A 19,350-nucleotide genomic window follows, 5' to 3' on the forward strand; every position below is an offset into this window, starting at 1 on the left:
CGTGCAATGCTGTGGATGCTAGCAAAACATTATGCATTGCTGCATTCACACCAAAAAGTAATTCAGTGCTTTTTTCCAGCAATTATTTGTAACCGTTGTTTAATTAGTCTCTATAACAAATGAAAAAGAAATGTTTTAACCCTTGAAATTTAAACAATTGTGTTATATGCCAGTCATAGGTTGCTTCAGATCACTTTGCTATACTTTCTTTTTCTTTTCATAAGTGCAAGCATAGGCTGTTAGTGTGCAGTGAAGCATGTACTGGCTGAGAGCTGTACCTGTTTCACGGCATCACATGTAATCTAATAAATCTGATATGACACTCGGAAGATGCCACACAAAATTCATGTGAGGCAAATTTTAAATTATCAATAAAAAATGAAGAAACTCGAGGCAAAGTGTCAAACCCATACCCTTTCGATTCAGAGCTCCATGCTTAAACTCATTGACCAAGTAACTCTAACAGTGATACATTTTAATGACAACTTATTGTGTAGCTTTCCCAGCTTTGCACGCTAAATATGAAACAAACTGCTTGAGACATCTCTCCTCAAAATGTTATGAAATTCAGGGTTCGACGGAAACCCGTCCGGTCGGGAAAATTCTTGGTGGGAAAACAAAGTGCCGACCAATCGTTGAAAAAGGAAAAAAGGACGTTTCGACACCACTACGGGAGCCATGTGTAATGATGATGATGTTTGTGTTATGGTGCCATGTGCTGTGATGTACCGAGTTGCATCCAAAGGTTTGCGAGGGAGGCTTTTTGTGAAAATATTAACTGAGGCAAATGTAACCGCATCTTTGAATGTAAAGCTTTTGGAGATTATTTAATGAATCTGATCATAAGAGCTACGTTTGGCTGATGTCAGTACAGGTGAGCCAAAGATTTATGTATCCCAGCCTCTGTCCAAACCTGGCTGTGCTGCTTGCTGGAAGTCACTGCAGCATTCCCATCATTGCTGCTTGTGTTGCAAGCAGGACTAAATTTAGCGAAATTAGCAACACTGCTTTTGCAAAATATACTTCTAAACACAGAACTTATAACACAGCCAGTATCTTACTCTTTCAAGTGCTTACATTATGTCGTACAAACTTCTTACATTAATAGAAAGTGCATTTATATTGCTCCACATTGCAGGCACACAACACAACAGGGCCGTTCCCTTCTCAGAGACGTGGAACAAACCTTTTGCTCCCACCAATTCGTGGTGCACTGGAAGCAGAAAGCTTTCGCTACATTCAAATCAAGAACGGCACCAGAGCGAACACACCCTGCTGCCACTCGCAGATGGAGCAGGCTTTAGCCTTCTTCCTCGTCACTTTCTTCAGCCAAAACCTGCTCGTCGCGCGGCAACTGCGACGTGAACTCGTCCAGCGGCGGCCGCGTCAATCCCAGCAGGAACGCCCGGTGGCGTTTGCTGCTGGTTTCCGTGCCTTGTCGCGGTGGCCTATGCTTGTGCAACGGCGGTGCCGCGCTACTTGCCAAAGGCCGGCCGCCGCCGGCCAAGGTAGCAGCTACGTAAATCGCTTCGAGACCCGGCACACCGTCGAGACGTCCCACCAAAGGCATGCCCGGCTCGTCAAGCTGCAGCCGTACGGTTAGGCCTTCGTAATATCCTAGCGCCGCACGCAGACCACGTAGGCATACCGTGAGTTCGGTAACGTCACCGCTACACTGCAGGTCGTCTAGTTCAGCAGCTTGGACGCTGACGCTAGTGCGAACAGAACGCTGCGTGTCGGCTCCCTCCAAATGCGTGAAGACGTCGAGCCGCTCAGGTGATAGCCTCAGCGTTACTTCAGGCACGTTAACGGGAAAGTTGCCGAGCACGTCGGACAGCAGCTTGGCTTGGCCGCACACGCTTCTCGCATAAGAGTCGGCGCGGAACGAGAACTGCAGTTCCTCGTATTCAACAAGAGGCAGCCAGAAGCGCTTGGTAAGACCGCGCCGATAGCGTAGAGCGATCAATGCCTGATCGCCCGTCAACTCGACTACGCATTCTTCTACTGTTCGGTCGAGCGACTGCACGGACCGGAAGGCCAGGAGGCTTGAGCGCGCACTCAATTTGCCCCGGTAGCCCTCGCTCCTAAACTCGCTAGTGCTGAAGAAACTCTGTTCAAAGCTGAAGCACATATACGAGCTCCGGGAGGCGCTGAACGCTTTCAACGACAGCGTCCGGTCGTCGGCGATCACATACACCTCGTCGCCGATCTTGGTCAACGTCTGCACGGCGCGGCCGAACAACTTCACGTTTGGCCCCGGAATGGTGTACTTCATGGCGTGAAAACTCTACGGTGGTGCTGTCCTGTTTTTTTGCCTCTTGACACGATCGTCGCGTGTTTATCCCGTGTCATAATAACTCGTCGAAGCTAATTAAACTTCGCCGAAAGCCATCATAAGTGCGGCCAGGCGCGAACGCAAGGCATGCAGTCACGCAGTTTCGAGTTCCCGCCCTATGATTGACTTTGGCTTGATGGATATGGACTTCGGCCACAGAACACCTATACAAACTTCGGCTTGGATGATATGCTCATCCATATCATGTCCAAAGAGATGCCACGAGAGATACCAAGGATACAGCAGTATTATAGTACACTTTTATGTACAGTCACAGCCTCCTGTATTTTTTCATGCCCGCCCACTGACGGGAGGAACAAAGCGCGCTATCCGTACCGCCTAGTTCATGCGCCCGCCACCAGCTCGCGCTGTCTTCCCGTACCGTCCCAGAGCAGACGACGCGACGACGCTGCTTGCGCGTGCGCTCGAGGGGACACGTTTGGTGTTTGTATTTGACATGGAACTATAAAATAAGATCGCACGTTGAATCGATGTTTCTAGACAATGTGCATCGGAAGTAAGCAACAGAAAACGTGTTGTGGAGAGTCAGCCCTTCACCAGAAAGCGCCGAACTGTGACATCATAGTTCACATTTTGAGGGTCTTTCTTCGTGACAGCGGTTTTATTTCAAACACTTTAGCCAAGTCGTGTTTGTCTGTCGCCTTCATTGGTAGATTTGTGAATATTAGACAAAAAAAAACTTTGTCAGCAATAGTTTCAGCAGGTTCTCTTGGTATCGTGGCGTCGAGCACATCAAGGTTTTGCGCTCGCGGAGTATTGCAGCCTCCACTCACAGCCTCATTCAAAGGGTGATTCATGTACCTTCTTGCGAGAAGAATGCTGATTAATTTCTCTAATGCGTAGAGAACCGCTAAAGGTTGTCCAGATGGGTAGACGAGTCCACCGCGGTCTTGGTGCTTTAACAGCGAGTGCGCGGGCGCCGAGGCGTTTGGTTTTGTTAACAGGCTGACGCACTCCACACAATCGATCTTTTCTTGTACAGTTCTTGCCAAGTACCATAGCCGATGCTGCGACATCTGGAGCAGGAAGCCGAGGCTATTCTCGCTTGAGTCGCTCTGTGAGCTCGATTTCTACATGCATCTGCAGGAAATTCCTTGCTGGTTCATTCCCTTGTGTTTTTCTGTTGCGGCAGCGTTGACAAGCAATCGTTGCCTTCTGCTGCCATTGTGTTGCTCGTACAATTGATGCCGACGAGATGCAAGTCTTCGGAGTCTTCTCAATACCTGAGAGAACAGCGCGCTCGGGCATCCGTTTGATCATTTGAGACTGCATACTGACTTCCTCAGCCAGCCAAAAAACGACTCGATTGGGTCAGACGACATTTTCCTCCTTAAAACAAAGCGAAAGCACATCTCTTCAAGAAGATATCGAACACAGTCAACATTTGAATGAGTAGTCAACACCAGGCCTCCGTAAGTTTCCTTGGTTAAGAAGTTCTTCGCCAGGCACTGGCTTTTGAGATCGGGGAGGTAGTCGAGGAAGCTTGTTTCAAGCCACTTTAGCCGTTTATAGCTTGTAAATTCGAACTGCTTGCAGTCGGCATTGTTCTGGTGTACGTGCTGGGCCGGTACAGTTGCTAACGTGCATGAGCATGAACCAGCGGTACACGGTGTCCGTGAATTCAACCGTCGGTCCCACACCCGCGAAACTTGCGTCGCATGTGTGACCCGCTTGCTCTTGCAGAAGCTTCAGTGCAGCTAGCTGTCACGGTAGGAGACAAAAATTTAAACTTAAATTGCTCTCTTCACGTTCATTTTTTCGATATTTGTGGGGAAAATGGGTTTGCTTGTTAGAAATAGAACTGGCTCTACAAGGCTGCCTTGCTGCATTTTGTAGAGGCTCTTCAAGTGGTTCACCGTTATCTCACCGCCTTTTCCGATGTCACGCGACAAAACGTGCGATCGCACGTTTTTGACCAAGTGGCACTGATCGAATGCTATAGAAAAAGCTTTCAATTCGGTGTTGGAACGAATTGAGCAGATGGAACGCTAAGACATTGATCTTGTCGTTGTCGGTGACAATACGCACGACGAAAAATCCCGTCTTCAACTCCCTTCAGGACGTGTTGCATGAGCGTGTGCAGCTCGCGGCCAGTGCAATTTCTCGTGAAGAAGTAGGCCACGGGTATTTTGAACGAAACTGAAAGGCCGTTGAGGACGAAGCACAGGAGTGAGTCGGCCAGCAAAGTCTCATTTGTTGTTTCCTTATTGAGTAAATAAGAGCGGATGCGAGAGAGGAAATGTGGGGAATTTCGCTCCTTGAAAATACGACTCTGCCTAGGTACTATGGGGGAGTTTCTTGGCGCGCGTTGTATGCGCTTGCCCCTAAGCGTGCCGGCAGAAGTCGCGGGGCGTGGTAATGCTGAACTTAGCATCGCAAGTTGGCGGCTCGACGCAATTATATTTATTCGATCATGTTTTTACTAAGAAAACAACGTGTCATTATTTCGCATTATTGGCGGCGCCTCCAGGACACCAAAGCGGCAACGGAGACATCAAAGCTAGAAGCCGGACTGGTCCGTACGTGGGTTGGGGCTCGCAGAAGCCTCTGCGGACCCTACCCACGGGCCGCCCTGCTTCCAGCTTTGATCCCCCCGCTACCGCTTGGGTGCCCCGGAGATCCTGCGCCGCCTGCTTTAATATAACCTCATGTGCTCTCCTGAGGCCTCCGTTTGCCGCTTACATGTGCCCTCCTGGAGCAGTGCTTGTGAAAAATCCGATCTCTTGTCGCGACGAAAAAAGCGACCCGCGACTTATACAACACCAGTCAGAAAGAACATTGTCCCTTCGGACACAGCGATCACCAAGCTGCGTCAGCGCCCACTGCCTCACCGCGCGGGCAGCCAGCGGCGGAGTGTATAAACCAACTCGACCACACTCCGCAATGCCGACATGTCAAGGGGACAACGACCACACTCCGCAATGCCGACATGTCAAGGGGACAAACGAATACAACGCGCTCTCCGTAGAAACCTCCTCCGTAGCGCCTAGGCTGAGCCATATATGCAAGGAGCAAAAGCCCCCAGATTTTCTCTCTCGCGCCCGCTTTTACTCGCGCCTGCGCAGAAACGTCGAGCTCCATCAAAAGTGCCACGCCCCGCTGTACCTACTCGCAATTCTAAAAACGAGGACGAGAAGCGACGAGCACATCATAATTGGATTTCTCCGCTCTTTCTGCGCATGCGCAAGGAGCAGTGTTCGCGAGAGAGAAATGTGGGACTTTCGGTCCTTGAGATTTCTCTTCGCGTAGGTACTACGGAGAAAGTTGGTAGCTCCGTTCGTCCCTAGCCGAGCTGGCTACGCAATCGACAGAATGCGTGGCCGGCAAGGCGAAGAAGCCGTGCCTAAGGTTAGTTTGTTGCTATTTTGTTGCGACGGTAGCATATTAAATTTTTATAGTCGCAGGAGGATACGTTTGGAAGTGAGGTGTCTTCTCGGATGAATTTAGTGGCAAAGCATTACATCGTGCCGACGCATTGTTCATTTGTGTCGTTGAGCATACCATACACTTCAGAGGAATCGCGGAAGGGAAACAGTTTGTGAATTCAACTGCCGTGCCGATGAATTAGTTCTTAGTAACTGAGCATAAAAAAACACTTCGGGATTCGCGGGAATGGAAGATATTGTACGCTGGTATGTGAAAGTACTAAAACTTGCGTCGCCATGCAATCTGAGCTGTAAATCGTTGTGAAAGCTGTACAGCCACACTGGCAAAACACTATGCCCTGCGGATGAATACGGAACAAATGCAGTGGCGTAGCTAGGTCGTCTGGCACCCGGGGCCCATAGGTCTTCTGTCACCCCCCCCCCCCAGGTGTAGCCGGCGGAAAGAGGGGTGTCTTCAGACGTGTATGACACCCTCCCCCCCCCCCCCCCCCGCTCACTGGCCCCTTGCACCCGGGGCCCACGGCCCCCCCTGTTGCTACGCCACTGAACAAATGTATGCTACAGAAAAATGGTCGTCATGCAATTTCATTGCAGTAGACCCTTGGAAAGCTGTACATAACACTGATATTGGCTACGTGGTGCAGATTCGTAGCGATTCTGAAGTGCTTGTGCGCAAGGGTAATTAATGAAGGAGGGCGTATTTACTACGGGCAGCTAGCTCTATGTGGGCGAAACAAGGGCTCAGATCGCTACAACCGCGTGCGAAATAGCTCTGAAGGCCTGCCTGTACACTTGTTCGGCGTCTCTGTGCTTGTACTGTGACAGGAGACCTGACGGCAGGTGCGCACGTATATCACACTATATCCTCTGACAGTGGCCGCTTTCCACTCTTGGTATACTTCTCCGCAATACACTGCGCATGCTTGATTGCGCGACATTGGTGCCTCACGGCGAAGCTGACTTTAGGCAAACGGCATTGTGCAACGCTCGAGCCATCTTGTCCGTCACTGCGGATAGAAAACGCATACACGTTCAAGCTATTTGAGCTGCATCATTTTGTCGATGTTTACCTCTCTTACTAACTGAAGAAGATAACGTACGCCTGTGTGGGTGATTTAAAAGATTGATAAAAAGCCTGGTAACCTATGTGCAGTCAGTCAAAAAACGCTATTTATGCACTGTAAAAAAAAAAAAGTGCAATTCAGTGATGACCCTCTGGAGGTGGATCCGCACCTATGTAAGCACAGCCGGCTCATCAGTCGCAAAGTAGGAGCTGAAGAGAACTTTTTAATGCTCATTATACGACATTGATAGCGATTTGATCATTTGTGGTCAGCCAGTGACAAACGCATTGCACTAAACAGTGAGACTTCGCCTTAATTCGCAATGCTTATGTGGAAAACAGGAGAGCAAAAGGTGAAAACAATGTTTTCATACAAGGCAAGTGATCCATGTAGTGGAATTGCGTTTATCGTTGGTGTAATGTTGACGCATTTGCTTTCTGAAGTCCAACATTTACTGCAACTTAATTAGTTTCCATTGGTGCAGGTGCTTCTACTGGAAACATCCAAACTATGAGTTATCAAATCAGGTTACCGTCTTGTAGTTATCATATCAGGTTGCCGTCTTTGTAGCTTTTGAAGTTTTCCTCCGGTCTTAAGTCTTTTCTGAATCTGGAAGAGCTGGCCGGCCTAGCTCATTGCACAAACCACGTAGCCCAATATCAGTGTTACTGTACAGCTTTCACAAGGGTCTACTGCTATGAAATTGCATGACGACCATTCTTCTTTAGCATACATTTGTTCCGTATTCATCCGCAGGGCGTAGTGTTTTGCTAGTGTGGCTGTACAACTTTCACAACGATTTAGGGCTCAGATTGCATGGCGACGCAAGTTTTAGTACTTTCACATGCAGAGCACAAAATCTTCCATTTCTACGAATATCCAAGTGTGTTGTATGCTCAGTTAAATTAAGAACTTGTAGCGGCACCAGCATCGGCGTCGCACGAGAGATGACGTAGACGCTCGCGTCTACACGAGGCACGAGCGGCTGGCACGCTCCGGCACGGGCTAGCGTTTCGAAGGATGATTAAAAGAATGCTACGCTAAGAGATCGAGTGTCGGTTCTTCCTCTCCTCACCTCACCACACTCACCAAGCTTCGCCAATTTCTCGGATTAGTCAATTTCTACCGCCGATTCATTCCCGAGTGCGCACGACTTATGGCTCCGCTAGACGCTCTCCTGGTAAACAAACGCAAACAAGTGCTTCCGTGGACTGAAGAGGCCACCGACGCTTTCACAAGGGTCAAGTCTGCCCTCGCCGACGCCACGCTGCTTAGACACCCAAAGCCAGACGTACCCACTGCCATCATGACCGACGCTTCAAACACCGCCGTTGGTGCCGTTCTGCAGCAATTCATCGACAATGCGTGGCATCCGCTCGCTTTTTTTCTCCAAGAAGCTGAAGCCTGCGCAGTCCCGCTACAGCGTGTTCGGCCGTGAATTACTCGCTGTTTACCTGGCTATCAAGCATTTTCGCCATTTCCTCGAAGGCCGTGCATTCACTGTCTTGACTGACCACAAGCCCCTTGTGCACGCAACGAATCGCTCGGCGTCCTCTTACTCGCCCCGCGAGATTCGACACCTTTCCTACATCTCCGAGTTTACAACAACGTTCCGCCACATTAAGGGCACCAACAACGTTCCAGCCGACGTTCTGAGTCGTGTCAATGTCGTTTCTACGTTGACATCGGAACCTTTCATCATCGAGGCCGACTTACTCGCCAACCCGCCGTGGTTGCTCAGTGGCTATGGTGTTGGGCTGCTGAGCACGAGGTCGCGGGATCGAATCCCGGCCACGGCGGCCGCATTTCGATGGGGGCGAAATGCGAAAACACCCGTACGTGTGCTTAGATTTAGGTGCACGTTAAAGAACCCCAGGTGGTCAAAATTTCCAGAGTCCTCCACTACGGCGTGCCTCATAATCAGAAAGTGGTTTTGGCACGTAAAACCCCAAATATTATTATCACTTACTGGCCAGTCAATAGCGTGACGACACTGAACTTCGTACACTCCGGAATTCGTCAACGTCCCTGAAATTGGAAGACGTCGTTGTGACCCCAGATGTCCGTCGTCTGCGACACTTCTAACGACACACCCAGAGCATACATTCCGGCATCCCTTCGCAGACGTCTATTCGAAACCGTGCACAACCTGTCGCACCCTGGCCACTCCGTGACCCTGGCACACGCGCGACACAGAAGCTTCTTTCCAGTCGTTTCGTTTGGCTTTGGCTAAACGCGCAAGTTCGCGATTGGGTTCGCTGCTGTTTGTCGTGTCAACGTTCGAAGACCCAGCGTCACCCCATTCCGCCTGCCAAGTCTTTTCTTCCACCGGATGCTCGTTTTGACACCGTACACCTGGACCTTGTCGGCCCTCTCCCACATTCGAAAGGTTACTGCTACATACTGACGTGCGTCGACCGTTATACACGGTGGCCAGAAGCTACACCTATATCTGACATTTCAGCGCCCACTGTTGCAGCAGCTTTCGTGTCTACGTGGATAGCAAGGTTCGGCTGCCCATCCACAATAATCACAGATCGCGGTCGGCAGTTTGACTCAGCACTCTTTAACGAGCTACTCAAACTACTCGGAACGACACGTTTTCGCACAACTGCTTACCACCCGCAGTCCAATGGACTAGTTGAACGTTTTTACCGGCATCTCAAGGCCTCCCTTATGGCACATGAATCGCCGGAGAAGTGGGTCCTGCATTTGCCCCTCGTCTTACTTGGCATCAGAGCCGCACTCAAGAGCGACCTAGGTTGCTCCTGTGCTGAGCTAGTTTACGGCACTCACCTACGCCTTCCGTGCGATTTCTTTGTCGTCACCACCAAAACCCCTATGCCATCACCTGCCGACTACGTTGCCGAACTGCAAGCTTTCTTCAGCCAGATACGCCCCGTGCCTACACGTTCACAAGAAGCCAGGTCCCCGTACGTTTCTCCCGCACTCACCTCTGCTAGCCACGTTTTCGTGCGTAACTGTGCCGTGCGGAAGCCTTTGAGCCACACTACTCCGGGCCATATTGTGTTCTAGAGCGTCGTCCGACGACGTTTGCTGTGAATGTCAACGGCCGATCAGACACAATTGCCCTGGAACGTCTCCAACCCGCCTACATCGAAGCACCCGCGCCATCAGCTCCACCAGTATGCGGCGCGACCCTGCTGCATCCTTCACCGCCTCGTGCGCATGTGACACCCAAGTCCAACGCCAAGACATGCGTCACGTGGACTTTCCATCGTTCGTCGAACTTTCCTCCTCTCTAGGGGGGAGCTCTCTGTGGCGGCAGCAGCATCGGCGTCACACAAGAGATGACGTAGACGCTCGCGTCTACACGAGGCACGAGCGGCTGGCACGCTCCGGCACAGGCTAGCATTCCGAAGTATGATTAAAAGAATGCTACGCTAAGAGATCGGGTGTCGGTTCTTCCTCTCCTGCGAGAGCCCGAGACTTTACCGGTCTACGTGGTCGCTCGTCGCCACAAACTAATTCATCGGCACGGCAGTTGAATTCACAAACTGTCTCCGTTCCCGCGATTCCCCTGAAGTGTGTGGTATGCTCAACGACACTAATGAACAATGCATCAGCACGACGTAATGTTTTTTCATTACAGTATTCCGAGAAAACGCCTCACGTCCAAACGTATCCCCCTGCGACTATCAGAATTTAATATGAAACCGCCGCAAAAAAAAAAAAAAAAAAAAAAGCAACAAACTCGCGTCGGCACGGCAGTCGAATTCATAAAATGGTGCCAGGAACTGGCCACCTATGACCACATATTATGGAGCTGTAGCATAGCGCCGCCACCGGCGGATATTATGCGTGATCCTTCTCTCGAGCAGTGGGAGGCCGTGTTGGCCAGCTCAGACCCGGTCGTCCAGACCAGGGCCGTGGAGTGGGCCACCCAGGTCGCCGTCAGCCATGAGCTGATGGCCATCTAGCACGGAATCGTCCGCACATGCGTTCTGACGAAAATGAAGTTTTTCCATCCATCCATCCATCATAAACTGTTTCCGTTTCCGCGAATCTCCTGAAGGGTGCGGTATGTTGACCTTGCTCAACTACACTAATGAACAATGCATCGGCACGATGTAATGCTTTGCCACTAAAGTCATCCGAGAAGACACCTCACTTCCAAAAGCATCCCCCTGCGGCTATAAAAATTTCATATGCTTTCGTTGCAACAAAATAGCAACAAACTAACCTTGGACACGGCTTCTTCGCCTTGCCGGCCACGCATTCTGTCGATTGTGTTGCCAGCTCGGCTAGGGACACGGAGCTGACAACTTTCTTCTCTGTAGTACCTAGCTATGGTGGCTATAACCTAGCCGAAGAGAAATCTCCAGGACCGAAAGTCCCCATATTTCTCTCTCGCGACCACTGCTCCTCACGCATGCGCAGAAAGAACGGAGAAATCCAATTATGATGTGCTCGTATTCCTCCATGGGCATCACGTCAACACCAACAAAACTACGCAACAGGAATGGTTTGGGGGGACGACTGCGTTGGCAGTACGCGAAAGCGCGAAGTTAGTTAAACTTCGGTATGGCGTTATTTATAGCGTGTGCTGCCAAGCTTGTATCAGAGCAAGGTCTGTAAGATATTTTATGTCTTTACGGAAAGACGCCGGCAGCCAAGCGGCCGACGGGGGCCAGCTGGAGACTTCTGTCGATGTTCCAAGACTTCATACGTACTACGAGCTCTCTTCAATGACGACGTGTGCATTTTAAATGACTTGCTGTGGTTATCGGCAAAACCAGTGCAGTGCATACATTTGAAGTCGAGCGTTACCTCCAAACATGTTTACGCGCGCTGCGAAGGAACTTCTACGCAACACCATCAGTAGTGTCGACCACCACAACAGGGTAAGCTTGAAGTCGCTTAACGTATGTGCTGAGCACGACCTGATGCTTAATCAGACGGTTAGCCAAGTGTGGGCACCCGACTGCACGTAGTTCACCAGAACCACGGAGAAGAATGTATACTACGTTGTCACACTGCGATTGTCTGCGGATCCAAGGATTCACGTAGTCCACTAGAACCGCGGAGAACGCTTGGCGACGTCGTCACTGTGTAACTGTCAAGACGCTTGTCTGTGGATCCAAGGCTTGCTTAACCGCTCTCGGTGCTGTATAACGCATGGTTGCAGTACTAGTACGTCACGAGTTATTACCCGCAAAAACTACCATACCCTACAGATGTCTCGGCTTTGCAGAATCTGAATTCAGATGGCGTTTAGCCGCGGACACACCGGCCTGTATTCATTTACAGAAAGTACCTCTCTAACTGCACGTGCTGAAAGTGACACTCACTGTCGTGTATGTTTGTCTCAACTTGAACCAGAGAAGGTCGTGGATTTACCACTGAGCCATTTCCGGTCCATCAAGCGCATTTATAACACAAATTTCTTGTAGGTCTTGACAGCAGCTTGTAATCACACACCCTTGAAACAGTTGTGCTTATTCGCAACGTGGTGTGTGAGCTATTGCACAGGTGACACTGTAACGATTCGCTTTAATGAGTTGAACTAAAACTGCTTTTAACTGAATCGTGTACAGCTGATTTTTGTAAAGAAACAAAACTCTTTAAAGTGAAATCCGAAACTTTCAGTGACGACTGTTCCATTATAATTTCAGATAGTTTCAGGCATATTTTATTGACCTGAACAGTAATGCAAGAAAAAGGTGTCTTTCTCTGGACTCATGCTCTTAGCAAGACATATTGCATGATTATACAGCTGGTGCTTCTAGATTAAGAAACTGTTAAACCTTCCTGCATGCTTAACTTTCTCAATGTCATAAATGAGGTGAGGTGCTGCCGTACACGCACTTGCTGTGTCGTGAAGGAAGGCTCCTAGTACTGAAAGTTGCCTCATACTATCATTCAAATGAAATGTTTTTTTGCATCAAGTCCAATGGGGGACTCGATGCAAAAGTCAAAGTCAAACACCCATGGGGGATCTTAAATGAATCCATTCAACTGGGACGTTTGTTCAAGCGAAGTTTTAGTGTACATGTTTCTTGATTTGGCTACACATTATACGGAAGCAGAAGAAATAGAACTCAAAATAATTAACCTCAGTGTCTCCTCTCTTTGCGTATACTGTTCGTTGCACTAGATGAGCATGGCTTTGTGGTGCACAGGTTCTAGAAGAACAGGAGATGTGGCGTCAATGGGAGCTGGAGAAGGGTCTCACCATGATGGTGTCAGACGAGACTCTGCGTGCACGACAGCATCACAGGCGAACCCCCAAGCAGTCCTCAAAGCGTCACCGATCCCCCCAGCAGCCACTGCCAGCTGTCAGCAGTAGCTCTCAAGATAGGTCAGTCTGCTTGGTCAGGCCCATTGGGAAGTGTGCACTGACAACATGCTTTGGAAAAGGGTTGTGCAATTTTGCAAAACTTTCTAGCATTCCTTCCTCGCTAAAGTTTGGTGCTTAAGTTTTTCTCATAGCAAGTGGCCACCTATATGGCTGCAGATGTTGGACCCAGCTTGAGCCATCGACCCTGAGCGCATAAGCTCATATAGATTTGAGAAGTCTACAGGACTTGTATAATGCAAGTGTCTTGTCGTATGTCATGTTTCTGTGCCAAATAAACTGGAAACCAGCATCATTGGGTGCTCATCGAGTGTGCAGTGCACAAACAGGCTACCTACCAACGTTTACTTATTTCTCAAGTAAATGCAAGTTTTATTTGTTGAAATTGCTGATTAACATCTCTTAGGGCATGACCAAATAATGCCATGTTGTGTTGCATTTCATTATAGGTGGGCTTGGTTTGCATAACTATACTTACATACAATACACATGTGTGAGATATAGAGCTTTAGTGTGTTCATATATATAAATGGAATACAGGTAATCCTTTTACAGAATACTGGAGAAATATAACTGTGAATGGTAGTAGCACTGCTGGTCACGGCATCTTCTGTCACTTTGTCCATGTACAATGCGTTTGAAATTTGTTTGTTATGCAAGTGTTCTTATTGAAGGAAAATCATAAATAACTGCATGCTAATGATTATGTCACTACCAACGCTTTACACTAGCAGTAAAGCAGATATAGTATATAGCACTGTGTACTCTCTAGTTAAACTCTGTGCACAAGGCGGTGCTACCAGCGTTGTTGCTGCTGTCCACCGTTGCGCTAACCTGGAAAGGTGTTCTGTAAGTGTCTATCTAGTGGACATGTCCATTTCATCTGCTGCTGAAGTTCTGATTGGCTGGGCTGGGGTTCGCATCAGAAGGAGACAGGCGCTCCCAGCCAATCAGCACTTTAGCAGCAGACAAAATAGACATGTCTGCTTGGGGGACACTTTCAGGATACCCCCCCTGATTACCGGGTGCTCCGCAAAGGGTAACATGTTTACAGACAAGCTCTCTACTGGCTGAAATGCGAGAATATGTTTTGTGCTTGAGAAGCTGTGCTGATTAGATAACTTCATCTTTGTGTTCACACAGTCCAATGAATTGTTTTGTTAACAGTTAGGCGTGCATTGTGATCTGAAAATACTTCATAGTTTGAGCTTCTTTGTGTCTGTTTGCTTTCCTTTCTGTTTGGTCTCTCTGATGTTTCTGTGGCACTTAGCGTGAAAAAAATGAACTTGCAATATACACTCAATGATCTGCAGAGAGCTGCACCAACTGTAAATAAAAGGAAGACGTGAAACATAGTTTGTCATGTACTGCCATGGTGCAGGTGGGGTCACAGTGGCTATCGGGAGCTCTACCCTGAAGAATTCAGCCCCCCAAGACACAAGCGGTGTAGACGGTGAGCACTGAACTTAACAGACTGCTTAGCTGCAAATAACTGGCTAACAGCCACTGCTGAACAATGGTGATCAAGGGGGGAAGTGCCCCAGCTAACTTATTGATGGACATGAAATATAAGTGCCAGTCAATTTAGTTTGATAGAGTATTCTTTCAAAACACTATTCTTTCAAAGCGCTTGTCCTGTGGTGTGCGTTTTCGACTGTTGTCTTCGTCGTCCTTGCGCTGCTTCAAGTTTTACTATTTTCTATTTCTTTGGGGGAAAAAGGCCGATTATAGGTAGAGGAAATGAGGTCAAACTTCTTTCTGAATATTGTGCCCCATCATGATGTCAGTGACGTGAGTGTGCCATCAAAGATAACTTAGTATGTTCACATGTTTCATTTACTTTCTTCCAAAAAGTTTTCAGATACCTCTGTTTGCTGTAGAATGAAGTATGCCTGCTCCAAGCTGGCACTGTGAAAATTTGTGATGTGACTAGGTGCAGGAATTTCAAGGCTTTCATCAATGTCCCTTTACTTTTTGTGCCCTTTATGATACACCAAGCCTCGTTTCATGGCAAGACTATGCAGTACGAGAAATATGCTCCACCTATCTCCACACTAGGCCATGTTGGTGGTCCAGTTGGCTCGCATTCACAATTACAATGTACAGCACAACTGGGCAAAGACAGAGAAAGAAAAATGGGTGTGTGTTGTTTTCTTTCTGTCTTTGTCCAGTTTTGCTGCATATTATGATTTATTAGCAGGCATAAATGTAGACACCAACATAAGCTATAATAAATGTATATCTGGCTCTCTATTTTTCAAAGTGTTGTGCTGCATAACATATGGGTTCGTACACCTCCTTGAAAACCCTTGAATTTGGAAAAAGGGATTCAAGGGCCCTAAATCTTCTTGAAAATAAATGCACTCCTTGATTCCCTTGAAAACTTGGGTTAGGGACAACTTCTGAACATTCATGTAAAACAATGCTATCCTATATATTCTCACCTGAGAGTTTCGCTAAGCTGTTGCAGTCTGGCATGTACAGCCATTGGCAATGGTTGTTTAAATTGCCATCGTGGTGCTAGGCAAAGCCAGATCAAGCGACCAAGCCATACTACCATTTTTGTTGTTTTGCTAGTTGGTTTTCATAGCAGCCATCACTGCTCCATTTTTTAGGCCTAGGCTCTAGAAATGCCTGGAGGAAAATAAGTTTCAGCCATTTAGCTTTAACATAATGGAGTATCTTTATGTGAAGCCAGACACTACTGACCATCATTGAGCAAAGTGTCTAATGTGCCACAAATTCCACAAAGGGGTTGACATTGTTACAATCAGAAAGCAGACTTCGAAGAGAGCTTGAAGCACATTTGCAATGCAATGTCTACTTAGCTATAAAAAAATTGCAGCCAAGAAGAAGATTTAAATATTTTTGTGTGACTGAATATTTGTGTGACTGAATATTTGCCCTTCAACAACCTAGATATCCTTGAATTGTCCTTGAATTTTGTTTTGAATGTTCTGTACGAACCCTGAACATTTGTCAACACTATAATCTTATGCATTGTCATCAGATGTCACCATCAGTGTTATTGTTGTCAGCTATGCTTTGTTAAAGCACACATACTCTCTTATAGGCCAACTGAACGAAATTTCACTTTGGCTAAATTAGTTACAAATGTGTATTATCGCTGAAGCAACCTTGGTCAAGCCGCAGGGCTGGTAGTTGTACAATATTTTTATTAGCAGCCTCTAAACAGCACTTAAGCAGACAGAGCATGCACCTGGTGGTTAGGGGCTATGACACAAGTCCCAGCATGTCACCTTTCAGGTTAGGTGCTGCCTAATCTAAGAGGACATGCCTACAAACCAGGTGTTATAGGTTATGCATCACTTCTGGCAAGCAGTAATGGTGGCATTTTCTTTGTTAAGTTTCATTATCAGGAATTGCTATTTTTTAAAGCTTTCCATGAGGCTTCCACTCGTATTTTAAATGGAAAATTTTGCACGAAGGCTGTCGATACCTGCACTATCTGAAACTAGATCTTTTATGCAGCCCGAAATACCTCTGCAGTTGTCCTTTAATTTGGCTCATAGCATTTGTGACAACCTAACTGTGCCCTGGTGTGTAGGTCCTCCAGCCACCACAAGAGGAAGTCGCGTCACCGGAAGTCCCGCCACAAAAAGGCCTCCTGCCAGGAAGGCCGTCGCAGCCGGTCACGCCATCGTCACCAGCGTAGGGACTCCTCAACCAGCAGCAGCAGCAGTAGCGACAACAGTAGCAACTCCAACTCCTCAGACAGCACAAGCAGTAGTGATGCTGAACTGGTCTGGGAAGAACGCAAGACTTGAACTCTTCTGGTGCGGCAAAAGGGATAGGTGTGTAACTGCTACACATGTGGTTCCATATTGCTGTGGAGTGCAAGATGATGCCAGTGCAAGGTTCAGCAAGCCCAGTTTTCTGACCATGGTCTGTGTGGCTTGCTGTGGGCTTGCAGAATGACGCCAGTTTTTCCTCATTGTTTATGAGAAACAGTGTGCTGTCCCTTTTCTTGAAAGCTCTTCAAGTTTACTGTTTTCATTCTCTTTGTGATCGAGGATAGCAGCAATAAAAAAAAATTTGCTGTACAATGTTTGGTTGAGGATGATGATGAATGTGATGTTTTTGGCGCAAGGGCCAAGTATGGCCAAAGAGCGCCAGGCCAGTGTTAATGTGTTAGCAGTGGATTGATGAATTCCGAGAGGTAGATGTGACGTGGCTGTAAAGGGGCCTAAAAACAGTAGCTGTATAGTGCATAAAACCTATGTGTAATAAGATTATGGCAATGGCTAATGAGGTGGGTACTCTGGACACAAAAGATACATTGTGAAAGAATGCTGATATACTATAATAGATCAGAGGCAAACGTTTGCAAGAAGCACTGCTGCCTCAACAAAGCCCTCGAAACACAAGTGCCTAGAGGCATGTGCTGTACAAAACTATTATCACAGCAGCATCCTCTGGAAAGAGGACGTGCTACGAACTTATGGGACAAATAATGTGCAAGACAATATCATTCGAGAAACCTACGCAGCTCTGGTGTCAAAAATGGGTTGTGGACCAAGAAACATTACAGGATGAGGAATGTGCTGCCGGTATGCTACAAGAAATTGTTTCTCTCAGCTTCTGCATCCTGACACTCCCAAGAAGATGTGGAGGACAGTTGGCCTCTCGCCACATCTACCGCAAGTTGGTGGTTCATTTACAGTCAGTAAAAAACTGTGGGTGCCATATGTGTGTCCTATTCTGAGGCAACAGAATGGGATATCAGTCGCCGTGCTTTTGCTGCGGTGGGCCAGAAACTCAACCGTAGCTTAATCAAGTGGAGCTTATGTGTTTCAGCGTCCCACAAGCGTTGCCTGTGGCGTCACAGTTTCTTTCGCAAGAAAGGCTTCAAATCTATAGCATGGACAGCAGCTGTAGGATTAATAACGTGCGATGTAAAGGATGTGGCCATTTTGTCTGCTAGCACATTACCCTCGATACCTTTATAGCCAGGCACCCAGCATATAATGGCATGCTGCTGAGACACATGTTCTGCAAAGAACGGAATGAAGCTCGGTAAGTACAGGGTTTCTCTGTGCAGTGACATTACGGCTTTGAGGATGCTTAGAGAGTCCGTGAATATAATGGCGTTGTGTAGCTTTGTTTTCTTGATTTGTTTAACAGCTAACAGTATTGCATAAGCCTCTGCAGTGAAGACACTTGTTTCTGGGCACAGGACGTTAGATTCCGAAAACGATGGGCCAACAGCTGCATAAGAAACGCAGACGTGCAACTTTGAAGCGTCAGTATATAATTCTGTGCATCAGTACTTGGGATGGAGTTCTAGGAAGTGTATTATAATATGCGCCTTTGAAGCGTGTTTGGTCGCCTCTATGAACAATGTATCATATTTTATGACTACGACCACTACTATGGCGGCAACGGCTTCGCCGGAAATATCAGGTTATGCTCAAAAATTGGAACTCCCATTTCCTCACAAAGCTTTCTTACACACAGAGAGAATGGTTCTCTAGCTGCAGGTTGATTATTTAACAGCACCGCAGAGGTCACATTGTTTACGGTTAAGTAAGAGGGATGTTCGTGGTTTGTGTTCACTTTCAGAATGTATATAAAACTGGAGTATTGTCTTTTGAAGATGGAGCGACTACTCGTTAAATTCAACGTAGAGACTCTCTACAGGATTTGTTCTGAAGGCACCAGTCACCAGATGGATACCTAAGTAATGGACAGGATCCAGCATCTTCAAGGCACTAGAAGTAGCCGATTGATATACGCTAACCCCGTAGTCTAAACATGTTCATGCAAGGCTTTTGTAAACGTTCATGAGGCGCTTTCTGTCACTACTCCATGAGGCGTTTCCTGTCACTACTCCACGTTTTGACATAAGAGTTCTGCGGAAGCCCGCAAGGTGGAGAGAGGTAATTAATTAAGGGAAAATGAGACATGCACCCAATCATAGCAATTGCTACAAAGGAAGCTCATACGGTTTTCTCGAAAGAAAAGCCTTGCAGTTGAAGAAAAATTCAATTGGGTGAATGTCTCAACTTAGCTTAATTAACTACTCCACGTTGTGTGTGAAAGGATTTTAAGAATGTTCATCATTTTAAGGCATTTGTTCTTAAGGTACTTCAGGTGTGTAGCAAACGTTAGCTTCGTGTCTAAAATGATATCTAAACATTTTTGTCTGCTTACAGGTAAGGGTTGCTCATGCAGCTCAATATGGGGGTCTGGGACTATGCCTCT

At 47.5% G+C, this 19,350-nt stretch overlaps 2 protein-coding genes across 3 annotated transcripts; one reads left to right on the forward strand and one right to left on the reverse strand.

The window, feature by feature from the left end:
* Nucleotides 1-1,005: 1,005 nt before the first annotated feature.
* On the reverse strand, nucleotides 1,006-4,808 carry Rad9 (cell cycle checkpoint control protein Rad9). Its single transcript, XM_075691654.1, has one exon. It carries the CDS (start codon nucleotides 2,273-2,275, stop codon nucleotides 1,301-1,303), a length of 975 nt encoding a protein of 324 aa, XP_075547769.1. The 5' UTR covers nucleotides 2,276-4,808; the 3' UTR covers nucleotides 1,006-1,300.
* A 6,419-nt stretch (nucleotides 4,809-11,227) lies between these two features.
* Nucleotides 11,228-17,192, forward strand: LOC142582220 (uncharacterized protein NKAPD1-like). 2 transcript variants are annotated; one of them, XM_075691664.1, is made up of 4 exons: nucleotides 11,232-11,671; nucleotides 12,950-13,128; nucleotides 14,507-14,578; nucleotides 16,694-17,192. In XM_075691664.1, exons 1-4 carry the CDS (start codon nucleotides 11,606-11,608, stop codon nucleotides 16,911-16,913), a joined length of 537 nt encoding a protein of 178 aa, XP_075547779.1. In that variant the 5' UTR covers nucleotides 11,232-11,605; the 3' UTR covers nucleotides 16,914-17,192. The 2 variants fall into 2 exon arrangements, with proteins under 2 accessions (XP_075547780.1, XP_075547779.1); XM_075691665.1 differs by lacking the exon at nucleotides 14,507-14,578 and having other exon boundaries at nucleotides 11,228-11,671.
* Nucleotides 17,193-19,350: the final 2,158 nt, after the last annotated feature.

Source organism: Dermacentor variabilis, chromosome 5 (assembly GCF_050947875.1).
Source record: "Dermacentor variabilis isolate Ectoservices chromosome 5, ASM5094787v1, whole genome shotgun sequence".
Classification (NCBI taxonomy): domain Eukaryota; kingdom Metazoa; phylum Arthropoda; class Arachnida; order Ixodida; family Ixodidae; genus Dermacentor; species Dermacentor variabilis.

What these genes read in the sequence shown, in the direction of transcription:
- Rad9 (XM_075691654.1), bottom strand. Translation starts at nt 2,275, where the DNA reads ATGAAGTACACCATTCCGGGGCCAAACGTGAAGTTGTTCGGCCGCGCC.
- LOC142582220 (XM_075691664.1), top strand. Translation starts at nt 11,606, where the DNA reads ATGTTTACGCGCGCTGCGAAGGAACTTCTACGCAACACCATCAGTAGT. An exon ending in AGCAGTAGCTCTCAAGATAG is followed by an intron (nt 13,129 to 14,506) that starts GTCAGTCTGCTT and finishes GCCATGGTGCAG; the next exon opens with GTGGGGTCACAGTGGCTATC. An exon ending in AGACACAAGCGGTGTAGACG is followed by an intron (nt 14,579 to 16,693) that starts GTGAGCACTGAA and finishes CCTGGTGTGTAG; the next exon opens with GTCCTCCAGCCACCACAAGA.